The sequence below is a fragment of the Stigmatopora nigra genome, chromosome 4, assembly GCF_051989575.1.
Source record: "Stigmatopora nigra isolate UIUO_SnigA chromosome 4, RoL_Snig_1.1, whole genome shotgun sequence".
Taxonomy (NCBI): Eukaryota; Metazoa; Chordata; class Actinopteri; order Syngnathiformes; family Syngnathidae; genus Stigmatopora; species Stigmatopora nigra.
This window is the reverse complement of record NC_135511.1, coordinates 10,636,735-10,651,541: the sequence shown is the minus strand read 5'-3', so window position 1 is coordinate 10,651,541 and position 14,807 is coordinate 10,636,735. Positions and strand designations below refer to the sequence as shown.

Genomic DNA, 14,807 nt, shown 5'->3' with positions numbered 1-14,807 from the left:
AGGAAACCTGGGAAAAGAAACAAGTGGAAAATGCGTCAAAGTATTTTGGCATACAGTTTTTGTATACCATGGACTCATGGTCACCAGCCATTCACAGCATGTAAGATATGATCTTAACTGATATTGTGCCCCTTTCAGCTACAGCCAATTTTTTAATCTAGGAGGGCAAAAATAGTAGGAAAATGGAAAAGTTCATAATGTAGTATGTGTCTATATATAGGTGATGCCACTGGAGGGCAGCAGCCTCCCCCAGCACCTCAAACTCAAACCATTTACGACAACGAAGTAAATACGTCAGTTCCGGGCGGTTACATTCGATTTAGTTCTTTGCTGGTCGTTTACACTTGAAAACACAACACAATCTTTTATGCATTTTAGAGCAGCGTTATAGTTTTTCCTCACTTTCCCTGGAAAATAACATTTTCAATCTTTTATCGGACTTGCCAAGGTAACTTTCTGTCCATATTTTGCACCCGATAAAATAGCTGTCAAATGTTGTATTTTGGTTTGAATTCGTTTCTATCAGGCTGCAAGAAATGGATCCATCGGACGTCATGGGGAACACGGATCATGAGGAGAATGTGCCCCCAAAAGACCAATCGGACACCCCACCGGGCATACTGAAGTACGTTTCTGGCATAATCGTTACAAATAACTGATGTCATCTTCCATGAAATTACATTTTTTTATTCTTTCAGAATAACGGATCAGCTGTCTAACCAGTGCTTTGAAATGCAAGTACATCTCAACAGAGGTACTTTTTTTCTTGCCAATTGTCAGCTTTGTACACTCCTTTTCTGTGTGAAGAAAAAAATCTGACCTTTAGCTCTTGTCCTGCAGAAAAAAATCCCTTTCCATGCTCAACGGCTGAAGCAAAACGACGTTTGTGAGTACTCGCTCGATCATCTTGCAAATGTATGACTTATGGATGAGTTTGAAAAGTGTTTCTTATACAGGAATTTGAATGTCTGCGAGCTGGAAAGAATTAAAACACTTCATTACAACAGCACTCTAGCTGTGCACAGGTAAATACTTGCAAGAAAATCATTTTGGATTGGTATTAATGCGTGTATGTGAATAAAATGGCAAAATAAGCACTAAATCGAGACTGTTTTAGAATGCAGATGTGGCACGCAATTGGAGAAAAGCTCATGGAACACGATCAACAGGCTATGTAAGTTCACAGAAATAATCAAGAGTCATGTAATTTAACTGGGCAAAATTGTTGGTGTCCACTTCATTTACTTTTGGCTCATTTTCAGTGATCTGAAAGCCATCATTGATCGCTGCATGATGCTTTCCTCGCACGTAAACACACTACAGGAGGTAAGGTTTTTTAAGGTCATTTTTAGATACATACATTACCTCAGGTCTTATGTCGAAGCACCTAATTTTGTCTTTGTTTTGTTTATAGAAAACAAGGAATCTTCAATGTGGAATCACAAAGCTCCAGAAACAACGGCTTGGTTAGCTCTTTAAATTTGGTTTACAAAAAACATTTTTCTTTGCAAAATGTTTGACAAAATGTTTGTGTTTAGAAATGAAGCGCCTCATTCAAGAGAAAATGAAAGAGATTGAAGAACTGAAAGTGAAGAAAGAGCAACCGTATGCAGAAAAGTATCAAACCGTCTTGCAGAAAGGATCAGCAAACCTGAAGGAATACAAAAAGATGGTTATCGTCGCACAGGATATATTGAGGGTAAATAAATGGGGCAGTTATTTTGAGTTTGTCTACTGTAAAAATAACAAATTCCTTCTCATGCAGGGAATTATTCTGGCATGTAATGTAAACTGGATGGATGATCCACAACTGCGAGACATCGTCATGAAGCTGGAAGAATTCCCTATCTCCAACTAAAGGAATCCACTTGTTCATTTGTTATTGTGTCTTTTTTATTATTTAAATAAACAGAGAAGAAAACTAAATACGTTCGTGCAGGACTGAATTAAAATAATTCGGAATGTCATACCGTGTTTGGCCACTAGAGGGGTCTCTTGCCTGAAGGAATTGTAGCCAAAGCAAGCGAAGAAGAGCAAACGCATATGTACTAGTAGTACATGTGTTTACCAAATCCGTAGACAAATATTTTACGCAATAGTGTTTTCCAAGCTGTGGTTTTCACATTTGCCAACAAAATGCCGAAAGTCAAAGCGGGGAAGAAAAGCAGGCAGCATCAAGAGGTTAAAAACCAAGGTATGTGCTAGATTTAGCTTAAGCATATTCGCCATTTCCAGTAATCACTTGATGGGACTGCGATCGAGTATCGTATGGTATTCTGTTTCGTGCTAGTACAGCAATCCTTTCAACTTTTAATGAAAATAAGACTTTGTTTCACGTTGATGACTATTGCTGTAGTTGTCTCAGGCTCAAATACATCACCCCTCCCTCAAATTCCACCTATAATGTAATTTTTGACCTGGGTGTTACCCCAATAGTCAAATCTTATGTGCAACTGTAATAGTTGTCTTTTATAAATGTACTATACATACTTTACAGTATGCCAAAACTCTTAAAATACGTTTTGCTACCAGTTTGCACAGCGTGGTATTTTTTTTTATATGCATTGATTTTTAAATAGTATTGATGTTTATAAATTAATACTTGAGCTTATTGCTACACTTGGCTGTAGTGCATTTGGGGACATTTGCATTTAATAATAATATTTTTGACACATAGCTTTCAATGTGATGTATCACTTGTGAAAACAAGTTGTTTGGGCATCAAAAGACTTAAAATGCCTTAACTTTGTGTTGCAGGTATTATGTTCAACAAGGGGATCGGCCAGCACATCTTGAAGAATCCTCTTGTTGTTAATAGCATCATTGAGAAGGTAGTCCAACTGTGTTTGTGGACAAGAATTATAATCAGTTTACATGATCGCAATGTGTCACTTTTTCAGGCTGCATTAAGACCGACAGATGTGGTTTTGGAGGTGGGACCTGGGACTGGTAACATGACAGTTAAACTTCTAGAAAAGTCCAAGAAGGTACATTTCAATGTCATAAGATTCCTATTAATAATCAAAGAGTTTCCTTGAACTGAACTGCGTTGCCAGGTGGTGGCGTGTGAGTTGGATGGCAGATTGGTGGCTGAGCTGCAGAAACGAGTACAGTGCACGTGAGTGCAGTCACAAATGAGCCAAAAAAAACCCTTAAAAGTGAAATTATGGTGAAATAAGCATGTTGTGGCTTTCCAACAGACCCATGCAGTCCAAACTTCAGATAGTAGTAGGAGATGTTTTAAAAACAGACCTTCCATTCTTTGATGTGTGTGTGGCCAATTTACCATACCAGGTAGGCACTTATTCCCATTACACACTCTAAATGCTTACTACTACTAATACTAAGAGGTGTGTTCCTGTGGTATAAATTGTGTGTGGCTTTTAAATGTTGGCAGATTTCATCCCCATTTGTCTTCAAACTGCTTCTTCACAGACCTTTCTTCAGGTATAAAACTTGGCTTTCCTGCGTTTTAAAGTGGCATTCAGTCCTAGTGTGCATTTGTCTGAGTCTGCTTTCTTTCAGGTGTGCCGTATTAATGTTCCAGAGAGAGTTTGCCATGCGTCTGGTGGCTCCGCCTGGAGACAAGCTCTACTGTCGCCTATCTATTAACACTCAGCTTCTGGCTCGCGTTGACCATCTCATGAAAGTATGTTGTTTGACTTGACTTTTGGGCCGGGAAGATATTGAGCCTTGTTTCTCTCACCAGGTAGGAAAAAATAATTTCCGTCCTCCTCCCAAAGTGGAATCCAGTGTTGTTAGAATAGAGCCCAAAAATCCTCCTCCTCCAATTAACTTCCAGGTGACAATTTTGTTATATTTGCAACATTAACTGCTTCATGCAGGAATTATTTTTAAATGTTTAATTATAACCCTCACAGGGCAGTTATTGTATTAATTTATTTGGCTGCCGTCGACTGCAATAGACGTTCAAAGGCACTGACAGATGAACCTTTGCAGCCAGCAAATTGGACATTTATCGCTGTCAGTGGCATGCAGTAAGATAGAAACTATGGCGGAAAAGATACATCTATTCAATTCCTCTCGTTAATTTAGCTTTTATGAGCATCGTTTAATATATGCATTTGTAATAATATATATCAATCTTAAAAATACTAATTAGAAAAATGACATAAAAATCACTTGCCCTGTAAAGGTTAAAGGTCTTAAGTGTACATTTTTGAACAGCTCCACTGTAGTGATCACTGTCCCTGTGAGAGTTAAAAAAAAAAATAATAGACTTGTCATTCATTGTGACATGTGTTTTGTTCAGGAGTGGGATGGGCTGGTCAGAATTGCTTTTGTAAGAAAGAATAAAACCCTCAGCGCTGCGTTTAAGTGAGTATTTTTGTGCTAAATGTGATGATGTTAATGTGTTAACTGGATCAGAAGAGTGACCAGTATATTTTTTTTTCCAGGTCATCTGCAGTGCAGCAGCTCCTGGAGAAAAACTACAGAATTCACTGCTCAGTACAAAATGTGGTAGGTCAACATGATAACAGTAATTGTGGCTTTAAGGCAGACTTGCTGGCATGTAACATTTGATTCATCCTCACAGCAAATAGGAACTGATTTCAGCATTGCCCAGAAAATCGAAAGCATCTTACAAGGGGCAAAATTCAGTGAAAAGAGAGCTAGGACTATGGACATCGATGACTTCATGGTGTAAGTTAATTGACCCGTTTCACTTTTATATTAAATGCCATTCCTGCAAATCGGGGATGCTGCATTTATGATTTTTTCCCCCGAATCAATACTTTAGCATTTTGTTAACATGACTGAAGATTGAATGTCCATGTTTTTCTCATGCATCTATTTATTTTCAGATTGCTTCATGCATTCAACTCTGCTGGGATCCACTTTTCTTAAAGGCATATGACCAGTCCTTTCTAGATAGCTGACAGTCCAGGGGATTAAAAAAAAAAAGAATCTTGTATCGCAAAAAATATATGAACTCATATTGAGATTTTCTTTTCTGTACTATTTTGTGTCACTGAGCATATCAATGTTTAACCTCATCAAATTCTTGAGAAAGCATCTATCATTCAATAAAATTACTGCTCCTTGACAAGTCATAAGTTATGTTTTCAAGTTGGGTTTCAGCAATGTGAACTGGTTCCCAAAGTTGTTTTTCTTTTTAATGTTTTATCCTTTTGCTTTGCTCAGCAATAAAAACAAATGTCTAAAAACACCAAATGTTTTTGCCTTATTACGCTTTTTAAATGACTTTAAATGGCTTTAGTCTAATTTGCGAACTGTGATAACATCATAGAAATCTTTAATAACTATACCTGTGTATTTTGTTGATCATTCACTGCAACTGACGGCTGGTATTGAGTAATGTTTGCCATTGACAGCGATAGGCATCCCATCTATTTTGGGTGGGTGGCTGACAGTGATCAATCACTCGCTATAGAACCCCAGTAAAATCATCTATTGCCATCAATTGAAGCCATGGCATTAACTCAAAAATACTAAGTACATTTTAACAACCCAATTTAATTACCAAACTCGAAAACTTTGTTTTTCACTATACATTTATTGTCAGGTTCTTCCTTTCCAGTTTTATAACAAAGTGTAACCGGTGAAAAAACATGTCACATTAGTTTAGAAACTATTGCCTCATGGCATAAAATGGCACGAATGGGAGCAAGCTACACTTAAAAATGTTTTGGAGGAACAAGAGGAAGTGCATTTCACTCCACTGCTTCGTCCACATTGGTAAAAAGTGGGGGGGGGAAAGAGACTGCATATGGGTCATGAATATACTATATAGTGCCAAAAGGCATTAAGATGCTATAACATCAGTGCACATGCAGACTACAAGTTAGCTGGATCAACCGTAAACCAACCTGAGTTTTTGTGTGGCAAAACTTGGGAAACCAAGTCCAAAAGTACAAGCGAGTATTAAAGAAAATAATTTAAGAAGAATGGTTAGAGTTAAACATTCCTCGTCAGAAGGAAAAAAAACAATGCTTTCCCAAGTGTTCTAAATTTCCTAACAAGACCATAGCAAGTTATTCCCTATATAAAAGTCATTACAGTTGCAACTTTTTAAGCCTGTAGGAAAGTTCAGTCCTTTTTTTGTGCTTTCTCAGGCCAACGTCTGTCTAGTGGTTTTTCTTCCCAACTCCTCAGTCAGTTAAGAGCTCGTGGCCGCTTGGGGTTGATCTGCTTGCTTGCCTTTTCCTCTTCTTGGAGAGCACAGCGGAAAGACTTGACTTTATCTGTCCAAGACAAAACCAGATAAGAGGTCGGTGCCGTGGGATTACAGGGAACACTATTTTCCTCAGCTTTTTTCTTTCGACAAACCTCGGAGCTCGGTGAGGATGTCTATTTTCTGGTCCAGGATCTTCTCCAGCTGAGTCGCATACAATTCCACATCATAGTCCACCTCCTCTACTGTCATTTTCAGGAGCTCCTTCTCATCTTCAAGCCACCTGATGGACTCCTGAACATGGAAAAACTTGCTTGCAGTGGAGAATATTTTTTTCATAAATAAAAATGAGTTGAAAGGTACAGCTTTCTTTCTTGATCTGACCTGGAAAACAGCTCTGTGGTCCTCCAGGACCTGCTCCTCCATCTCCGCCAACTGAGAGACAGCCTCATGAAAGGAGAAAAGCTGAGGAGATACTTCTTCCTCCTATGAAAAAAAGGGAGCCTCATTGGGATTCACGCAAATAAGTCCTGCAAACTACTTTTGATCAAATTTGGTCTTTTAATTGTCACCATTATCTGACATTTTAGCGAATTAAAATTCAACAAACTATTTCCCAAAATTCTTTTTTTGTTTCCAAAAGCACATTTTTGTTGTTAAATGATACAACAAAGATTGAATATCAAAATCCCAAACTAGTACTTACATTCTGCTCACAGAGCAGTTTCAGGTCGTCTCTCTGCGGTGAGCTGTTTTGCCATTCCTCGTCCAGCATGTCCAGCTGGTTGACTGTGTGGATATTGGTTCGGCCTCCCTCCATCCCTTGGTTGTGGTCCACCGTAAGTTCCTTCACCCTGGAACCCAAATGTACATTGATTTAGTCAGGGCTGATAACGTTCAACCGTGCTGGATGCTGAATGTGGCAAAGACTGATGATATCATAGGAGCAGTGAAGTCATGCATCTTGAGAAATCGTTGGTGCGGATGCCATAATAATGATCTTTTGATGTTCCTCCCCTCACCAATGTGTCTGGCCTACACATTCTAGGGGATTTGCGAGGGTAAAATGTGCCTAACTGGACAATCGTCGTGTGTGTGTGTGTGTGTGTATGTATGACCACTGATGGTGATTGCTCAAACATGGAAGTGAAAGAAAAAATGCTGCTTTTGAAGCCAAAGAAAAGAGTGCCAGTCACATGCAGATAAAAGGTGAAAAGTTGATGGATGGGTCCCGAAAGAGGTGAAAGGTGAGAAAGAAAAAAAAAAGGCTGTGAAGATGAGTCACGAGACACGTTGCGGCACAATGAGTTACACAACCAGAGCTTTGTTGCGCTCCAAGTATTTATCAAACAAGATTACAAGATCTGTCCCTTTTTAGGAAGTGAAATTGTACTCATCCTTTTTAAACTGTACTGCAAACCTTCAAATTATGAATTAAACTCTTGTAGTTGCTCTCATTGTGCCAATGGAACAAAAGCCTTAGTGATTGTGTCGTGCATTTCAAGTGCTTGACCTGCCAGTGGGAGCAGCCACAAAGTCATCGTATTCAAAAGTATTGGTTGGCGATAACTCAGGGTGAGTCCCCTGAACACCCTGAGAGAAGGGGATGTCTGATGGACTAATCCCAAACTCCTTCACTCTACTCCGGCGCATTGTGGGGGCGGCATGGGAGAGAGGAGATAGGGAAAGGCAAGAGGAATAGCGAAAAAAGAGGGATAGAGTCACACCGGATTAACAAGAATAAGAAAAAAGTTCAGATTAATCGCGAGTAAAATTCAGTAACTATGAAGGTGATTTGTAATTCTATATAGACTGTACACAGTGACCATAAGAGCACCTGTTGGCATAGCGAAGCGTGTTGAGGGTATTCTCGCAGGATGTCATTCCTGGAGAGATGGTTGCAATCTGCAAAAGTAAAGAACAAATTCAGATCAGGTGAAGACATTCAAGGAGACACGGGGAGGAACAACACATCCCAGAAGTAACGGACTCACCATGCAAGTGCGGGAATTTTCACCAATGAAGGAGTCGCGCAAAACCTGAGTGAGTTTACTGGCTCGGAAAGGCGTGTGCGGCTTGTTTCGACCTAAAGCCCTGATGCATTCCTGAAATGAAGGGAAGGTGCAAAAACCTTACAATTGAGACCATTCAGCCACTCATTTAACATCACACAAACCTTGAGGGCCAGCAGGCTTTTATTGATCTCTGCACCCTCCAGGCGAGTTTGGCGGTTGGCACTTGAAGTATCAGCACCCCTCTCATTCCCAGCCAGGTCAATGAGCGAAAACTTGCCGTGCATCTTCCCCTTCCTCCGTAGAATGATCTGGAACACAGCGTGGCTGCGTGATGAGTGGGCATTGGCCGACGTTTGCCCTGATGTCCTTTGGAAGGAAAAAAAAACACAGAAATATTATTATTATTATGATGAACAAGGTAGCAAGTTGCATTTGATGCAGTCCATCACCAACTGCTTCAAATTTAACACATACCTGCAGCTGTTGCCCAATTCTATAAGTTTCAGGACATCCTCCGTACACTTGACCTCTTTTTCTTCAAGGTCCAGAACCTGCACCTGCTGGTTTCGGTCTTCCAGCACCCTCAGTTTGTTTTTTCGATTAAGCAAGTCAAACACCTTATAAAAGATACACAGCAGCCATCAAAATAACCTTTTTTTAGGCGAAAACACTTATTTCTTGGTAACTCAACCACAAAAAAACTAAAGACCTGGTGCCCACCTTTTTAGTCTTGTAGGTCACAATATTAAAAATTGTTAGAACTTACACTATTGTAACTTATGCTAATTATAATTTATATTATACAAAATAAAGACAACCTGATAATGGCTAACAATAACTGAATATTTTGGGTTTAAATGATCTCAAAGGGATAAAGTCATAATAGCCATGGAACACCGGATTACAGTTTACTCACCTTTCCAATGTAGATTTCAAAGAAGGTCGCATAGACTTGTAACTCTAATTTCTTGTAGTTGGGTTTCTTCAACATGAGAAATACATCCCGAGCTAGACAAAAAGTATGTTGACTTTTAACATTTTCAAAAATGACACCAGACAATGGCTCACACAGCCTATGACTTACCAGCCAATGCGTAAATTCCTTTAGCGCAGTCTTGGTTCTTTCCAGAAAAATCTCCCCCCATTGTCTAAAACATAAAACTGTTTCAGGACTTGAGAAAATATATGAAATTGATTTCAATTGGTAATTCAACTCACGTGGGTTTTACCGCTTCCTGTTTGCCCATAGGCAAAGCACGTGGCCATACCCTTTTCAAATATGGTCTCCACTAATGGTCTGGCAGTGAACCTTTAAGATGACAAAGAACATCAGAGAACTTCTTCAGGCACACACACCCCTAATACTGAGATTAGTTTTATTATTGAAAAAAGTTTATTACCTGTAAACCATCTCATTGGTGGTAGCGTCGTCAAAGGCATAGTCGAAGCGGAAAGTTTGGTTTTCCAAGAAACGAGTAAGGTCTACCTTTTGTTTAGGCTCGTGCACCATCACCACGTCTTTACTTGGAATGGTTAGCACATCTAAATCCTTCATGGTAAGTTCTGAATCAAAAGCAAGGGGAGAATTAATAACCCATTCTAAAGCATTTAAACACGTAAAACACCATACCTTTTTTGTTTAGTGGACGTTTCCTCACACATACACATATTCTATGTTCTTCAATCTGCGTACACAATAAAATGTTGCACTAAATATCGTATTGCTGAAAGTAGTAGATTCAAGGTGAAAAGGCTTTGCTTTCATCTCACCAGATCTGCTGTGGTTAGAGGCCGGTAGTCTAGACTTGCACGGAAATCTCTAATCATGCACATAATCTCATAATTTGGAATGGTTGTGTCCACCTCCTGCAAAAAAGTTTTGCATAAACTAATTAAATAAGTGTTTAACACCCCTTAATTAACTTTAAAACAAGACATTTGAAAATGAATGATACTTGTAATGGAGGGGAAATGATATCCCTATACCTGAGCCCTCTTTTCCCTGCGCTCCTGTTGCTGGAGACGGCGCTTCTCCCTTTTCTCCTGTAGCTTCTCAACCTCCTTCACACAGTTTGACTTCCTCCTGGCTGCCACAAGACAAGAGGAAGAAGCATATCAAATTGCTTCCTTGAAATTAGTCACACTGTTAATAGCAATCCTTTATTCATTTTATGAACCACTTATTCTCATAAGGGTCGGGGGAAAGGGGTAGGGTATGGTGGGGGGACTCCTTGAATTGGTGGCCAGTCAATAGCAGGGCACAAGGGGGATGGAAAACCTGGTTTTAACAACAATTTATTAATTTTCTGTTGAAGCATCCTCCTTAAATCACAAGTGTTTTCATAAACCCAAATCTCCAAACACCAGACACCAGAGATAGCCCAAATTGAATATTTGCTGTTTGTGTGTGTGTGTGTGTTCGCCCACCACCTCATCTCTCTCCAAAGAAAGCACCAAATTTCAATCCTGCTTTCTCTACTTCCCAAAACAGACAGAATATCCAACGAGAGTGATACATAATGTCCTCTAATCTAGGAGGATTTAATGTGCTAGGTCAGGACCATCACTAATGTTTGTATATTAAATCCAAGCTTGTCAATGATAGCAGGATCTTTCCAAAACTTTACCATTATTTTAAACTGCTTGGCTGACACCCAAAAAATTATCTCGTCAGAGTGGTTGAATCGGGACAATAGCACCAACACCAGTGACAACACAGGCTGGAAAAAAATAGTATCTGGCAGACATTTTGAGAATAAGAAAATAATAATTTTAAGTAAGATTATTTTTCTAGCCGATCACAGATTTATGCCAATTCCATAATTTCCATAAAAATACATAAAGAACCTTCAACAAGTTTTATTGTAAAACATTTCACATTATCTTGTTACAAAACAAGAATTATTTTTAACTGCAGATCATCACAAGAAAAGGGAATGTCCAAACTACTGATTTATATTAGGCAGGTAATTCTTCACATCATAATCTTTTAATTCTGAATGTGAGATTTTACCAGGTTTTTATTTTATTTTACTGATTCACTCACCACTCCATTTAAGGCTAGACACCTGCCAGATTCTATTAGAAACTATTACAATACCCAAAATGCAACAATAGCAAGTAAGTGGTACATACAAAGTTGTCCCAAATCCTTTCTGGTTAGCGGTTGATGTAAACAGTCTGTAATGAACGTGGTCAACAAACATTAAGATATTCATAACTCAAAGAGGGGGGGCACTTTTGTCAAGCATCACAACATTGGTAGGTTAAAATTGTTAGTGCACTTGACCAAATAAGTTTGCCAATTAAATATTAACACTGGAAGCTATAAGAGGTAGTACACTGTGGTAAGAACTTCAACATTACCATTCTGAAGCTGCTGCTGTGTGGGGGCTTGGGTCGGCTGAGCCTGCTGTGATGGGGGGGCTGGTGCTGTTTCGGCGTGTTGAGACTGATGGGGTCGGGCCTGGTTCGGAATCACTGGAAAGCAAAACCATTTATATATACGTAGATGTATTGATTTCACTTCACTCAAAACTCACAAGGTGAGAATGGACATGTATTTTACAGATAACACATAATCCCCCCCCCCCCCCCCCCCCTCTTTGCAACTTAGTTAAAGGACAATAGTTATTACATAGGTTCAATAAATTACCTTTATGTATTTAAAAAAGAAAACTCAAATGTCCGAGTTGAGCATTAATTTAAGAAAATAGCCTTCATATTTCCAAACAGACCTCGGCTGTCCCTGGATGGAGTGTCGATCTTTGAAGGTGCTATTATTCCACGATTCTGCAAAACGAAGCCAGAATTTATGAGTGCGATCAGCTGATTTTTAATCAATGCATTATACTTGAGTTGAAAATAAATGTTGTTTCATTTAGTTTTCATTCTTTTAATAAATCCCTAATTTACGATTTTAATGAAGTACCTAGGAGTCAAACGGTTAAATACTGTAAAAACAATATTATTGTTAATTAGTGTATAGGTCTGTTTTAATCACATCGATTGCAACATACTATGCATCTTTTGGACACATTCAGCATTATAACATTAAATACGTTCATGCATGCTATAGCAAACATCACAAAATATATAGGATGCTAATGACTTTTTTCTTATTTTTAATTTAAAAACAACTCACTTTTGCTATTTTATTAACCTTCACACCGGTATTTGGAAGGGGGGTCTCTGGACTCCGGATAGGCTCTTCATCTGGACCCAAATCAGGGTTAAGTGCAAATATACTCTCCAAATCAATCTGCATGATGACAGGAGAGTTTATTAGTCATTTTGACATAAGCCTGAGTGTTAAAAGCAGTTCATTGTTATGCATTACTGCATAACCACCCCAACAAAGATGCAAAGGTTAAAGTTGCCTATATAGTAAGTGTGGCTGCCCTCTTGCATTGCATGTTATGCAGGACTGTTATAAAATCATCCAGACTTATGTCTTCTCATTAATTATTCAGTGGTTTGATGAGCGATGAATTGTTGTATACCTCTTTCCCTTTTGTATCTCCATTCTCCATCCACTCAACAGTAACGCTTTCATTGTCCTCATTCAGGGATGTCACAAATGCCTCATGTATGCGACCTGTTTCAGAATGAAAAAAGAGAGCCAGAATATTTAAAGCTGAAAGAGATCTCATTCTGAGCACACCCATGATACTGTTTTAACATTAAAAATGAATAAACTCAGTCTTGATTTAGCAGTTCCTTAGCGTCAGACTGAAATAATAATAAAAAAACAAATAGGGCCATATTGGTCCATTCACACGTTAGTTACATTGTTCGCTTAGCTTGTGCACTATAGGTTCTAAAATTCTCCCAGAGTCCTGACACACCCAATGTGCGTAAACCAGTGGATGCAATTAACCAAGAGGTGTGCCTCATTTAACGCTGACAATAGTTGTAATTGTGAGTTATTTCATGAGTCTAAACACCACCTCCACCTGCCTACATACATGAAAATACAGGTCACACTAGTTAATACTGTTCCCTGTCATTCATAAGACACTGTGGTCCATCACATTCACAGTACATAGTTGATCTGAAAGAATCCTTTGTGTCCACTGTGCCCTAATTTTATACAAAAACAAGCTGATAATTTGCAGAGGCTAACAGTCTTAAAAGTATCGGGTGCACCAAAAGCCAGATGAACGACAAGTCTCTAAAGCATCAATAACAGGTCAAGGGCCACAAATGACCTTGCTTTCACACAACACACGAGTGTTATTATGAGATAGAGTATAATGTACGAATGATTAATTTGGTTTTAAGCAGATCTCTTCCATGTACCTATGACAATCACAAAAAAAGCATAGAGGGATGTTAGAAATAAGGATGCTGCCTTAAACAGATGGGGTGGTGACCTGAATCTGGCGAGGATCTGCGTGCGTCTCACCATCTACCCCCTGCTGAGAGGGAAATCCCTGCTCTGACGGCTAGTTGAAGACTGCACTAACTGAAATACCAAGGGGGCCTGTGAACCACTCCTGTCACATTTAAACTAATTGTATGGTTTCAGACTGATTCCATGAGCAAAAATAAACAATACAATGGGCAGAATAAAATGTTCATGAGTTATACTGAATATAGCTCCCGGTAACATGAACATAACATGAAAGGTTAAGGACAAATAGCCGAAGGATAAAGAGCATAATGAACACGAATTTAAGAGCAGAGTATTCCTTTAATACCATTGCACGTTATATCACCATGTTGTTGTGGACATCGCGGGGTATCCATAGCAACTACCATTTACAAGGTCGACCACCCGCTATTAACATTTGTGCCAAGAAAACTATTTGAAAAAAACATCTAGAACGTTTGCATTTGTCATCCGGTTAAAAACTTGACAAGATGACACACACATACATAACACCCTGTTTAAGATCTGCCATAAGAAGCCGGTTACGTTAGCATTAGCCATTAAGCTAATCCCTATTTAATGCTCATCAATGAATCGCTCCAAGTTAGTCTGGGAACAAGCAACTACTTGAATGCAAACACTTTGAAAATGCACGTTTTGGAAATGTGAAATTCAAATGGTGCGATCTATGAGCATTTAGCTTTTTGTTATGATCCAAAGTAAAATGGGGACGCCGGTTGATCATGAGATGAATCCAAATATAGAATGAATGAGCCTTGTGTTGAGAAGATGAAATATTGAGTGAGATTGCCATTTATCCGTCAGTTAAAACATTGCCAACTATAAAAGATCCATCGTTGCATTCAACAGCACCACAGCAACAAAGCTCCCCAAACAACTTGGGCGAGCCGTTCAAACTGCGACGGAACTATACAAGAGCGACTCGCCCTAAACTTACCGTCACTGCGTTTAATTTCCACCCACGTTCCCACGTCGAGATTCCCAAATGCCACCGCCATTCTACATTCCCTGTACAAATAAACAAGTAAAAACTAAAGATCTGCAAGCGATGAGGGCGGAAGGAGCCTTTCGGTTAATGGTAGGAATTGTGAGGAGCCTGCCCGCAAAAGCTCCAGCTCACAGGCCAGTTCCGGTGCAGCGTGGGTCCACTTCCTTTCAGGAACCGGAAGTAAATAAAGCGCACAGACTTCTGGTTGGTTGGTGATGCTGACCGCACCGCGACGGTGAGTGACTGGTGTGA

The 14,807-nt window shown here is 39.3% G+C and overlaps 3 protein-coding genes across 6 annotated transcripts; 2 read left to right on the top strand and 1 right to left on the bottom strand.

Annotated features, from left to right (window-relative positions):
* Positions 1-7: 7 nt before the first annotated feature.
* On the top strand, positions 8-1,926 carry LOC144195852 (centromere protein H-like). Its single transcript, XM_077715703.1, has 10 exons — positions 8-448; positions 527-625; positions 699-754; positions 841-886; positions 957-1,025; positions 1,118-1,174; positions 1,263-1,326; positions 1,415-1,466; positions 1,539-1,699; positions 1,766-1,926. The coding sequence occupies exons 2-10, from the start codon at positions 537-539 to the stop codon at positions 1,856-1,858; spliced, it is 687 nt and encodes a 228-aa protein (XP_077571829.1). The 5' UTR covers positions 8-448; positions 527-536; the 3' UTR covers positions 1,859-1,926.
* An 86-nt stretch (positions 1,927-2,012) lies between these two features.
* On the top strand, positions 2,013-5,086 carry LOC144195467 (dimethyladenosine transferase-like). Its single transcript, XM_077715134.1, has 12 exons — positions 2,013-2,194; positions 2,758-2,831; positions 2,901-2,987; positions 3,057-3,118; positions 3,201-3,294; positions 3,398-3,447; positions 3,526-3,649; positions 3,710-3,802; positions 4,274-4,338; positions 4,419-4,482; positions 4,559-4,665; positions 4,827-5,086. Exons 1-12 carry the CDS (start codon positions 2,137-2,139, stop codon positions 4,867-4,869), a joined length of 921 nt encoding a protein of 306 aa, XP_077571260.1. The 5' UTR covers positions 2,013-2,136; the 3' UTR covers positions 4,870-5,086.
* Positions 5,087-5,519: 433 nt separating this feature from the next.
* LOC144195394 (kinesin-like protein KIF2A) lies at positions 5,520-14,789 on the bottom strand. Of its 4 annotated transcripts, XM_077715001.1 has the most exons (23): positions 14,688-14,789; positions 14,505-14,575; positions 12,675-12,769; positions 12,317-12,433; positions 11,910-11,964; positions 11,539-11,652; positions 11,308-11,352; positions 10,159-10,259; positions 9,943-10,038; positions 9,803-9,857; positions 9,573-9,735; positions 9,391-9,481; positions 9,257-9,320; positions 9,089-9,180; positions 8,647-8,789; positions 8,334-8,538; positions 8,152-8,262; positions 7,995-8,062; positions 7,671-7,796; positions 6,864-7,011; positions 6,542-6,643; positions 6,313-6,451; positions 5,520-6,227 (listed from the first exon to the last, which is right to left on the bottom strand). In XM_077715001.1, the coding sequence occupies exons 2-23, from the start codon at positions 14,563-14,565 to the stop codon at positions 6,139-6,141; spliced, it is 2,280 nt and encodes a 759-aa protein (XP_077571127.1). In that variant the 5' UTR covers positions 14,566-14,575; positions 14,688-14,789; the 3' UTR covers positions 5,520-6,138. The 4 variants fall into 4 exon arrangements, with proteins under 4 accessions (XP_077571127.1, XP_077571126.1, XP_077571129.1 ...); XM_077715000.1 differs by having other exon boundaries at positions 14,505-14,789; XM_077715003.1 differs by lacking the exon at positions 7,671-7,796 and having other exon boundaries at positions 14,505-14,789.
* Between the last annotated feature and the right edge of the window lie 18 nt (positions 14,790-14,807).

Bases quoted from the DNA above. Each gene is read 5' to 3' on its own strand.
- LOC144195852 (XM_077715703.1), top strand. From the start codon at position 537: ATGGATCCATCGGACGTCATGGGGAACACGGATCATGAGGAGAATGTG. The intron at 755-840 runs GTACTTTTTTTC...CTTGTCCTGCAG, and splicing joins GCAAGTACATCTCAACAGAG to AAAAAAATCCCTTTCCATGC. The intron at 887-956 runs GTGAGTACTCGC...TTTCTTATACAG, and splicing joins GCTGAAGCAAAACGACGTTT to GAATTTGAATGTCTGCGAGC.
- LOC144195467 (XM_077715134.1), top strand. From the start codon at position 2,137: ATGCCGAAAGTCAAAGCGGGGAAGAAAAGCAGGCAGCATCAAGAGGTT. The intron at 3,803-4,273 runs GTGACAATTTTG...TGTTTTGTTCAG, and splicing joins CTCCTCCAATTAACTTCCAG to GAGTGGGATGGGCTGGTCAG. The intron at 4,666-4,826 runs GTAAGTTAATTG...ATTTATTTTCAG, and splicing joins GACATCGATGACTTCATGGT to ATTGCTTCATGCATTCAACT.
- LOC144195394 (XM_077715000.1), bottom strand. From the start codon at position 14,565: ATGGCGGTGGCATTTGGGAATCTCGACGTGGGAACGTGGGTGGAAATT. The intron at 9,736-9,802 runs GTATGGTGTTTT...CTTTTGATTCAG, and splicing joins ACGTCCACTAAACAAAAAAG to AACTTACCATGAAGGATTTA. The intron at 9,482-9,572 runs GTAATAAACTTT...GTCATCTTAAAG, and splicing joins ACCAATGAGATGGTTTACAG to GTTCACTGCCAGACCATTAG.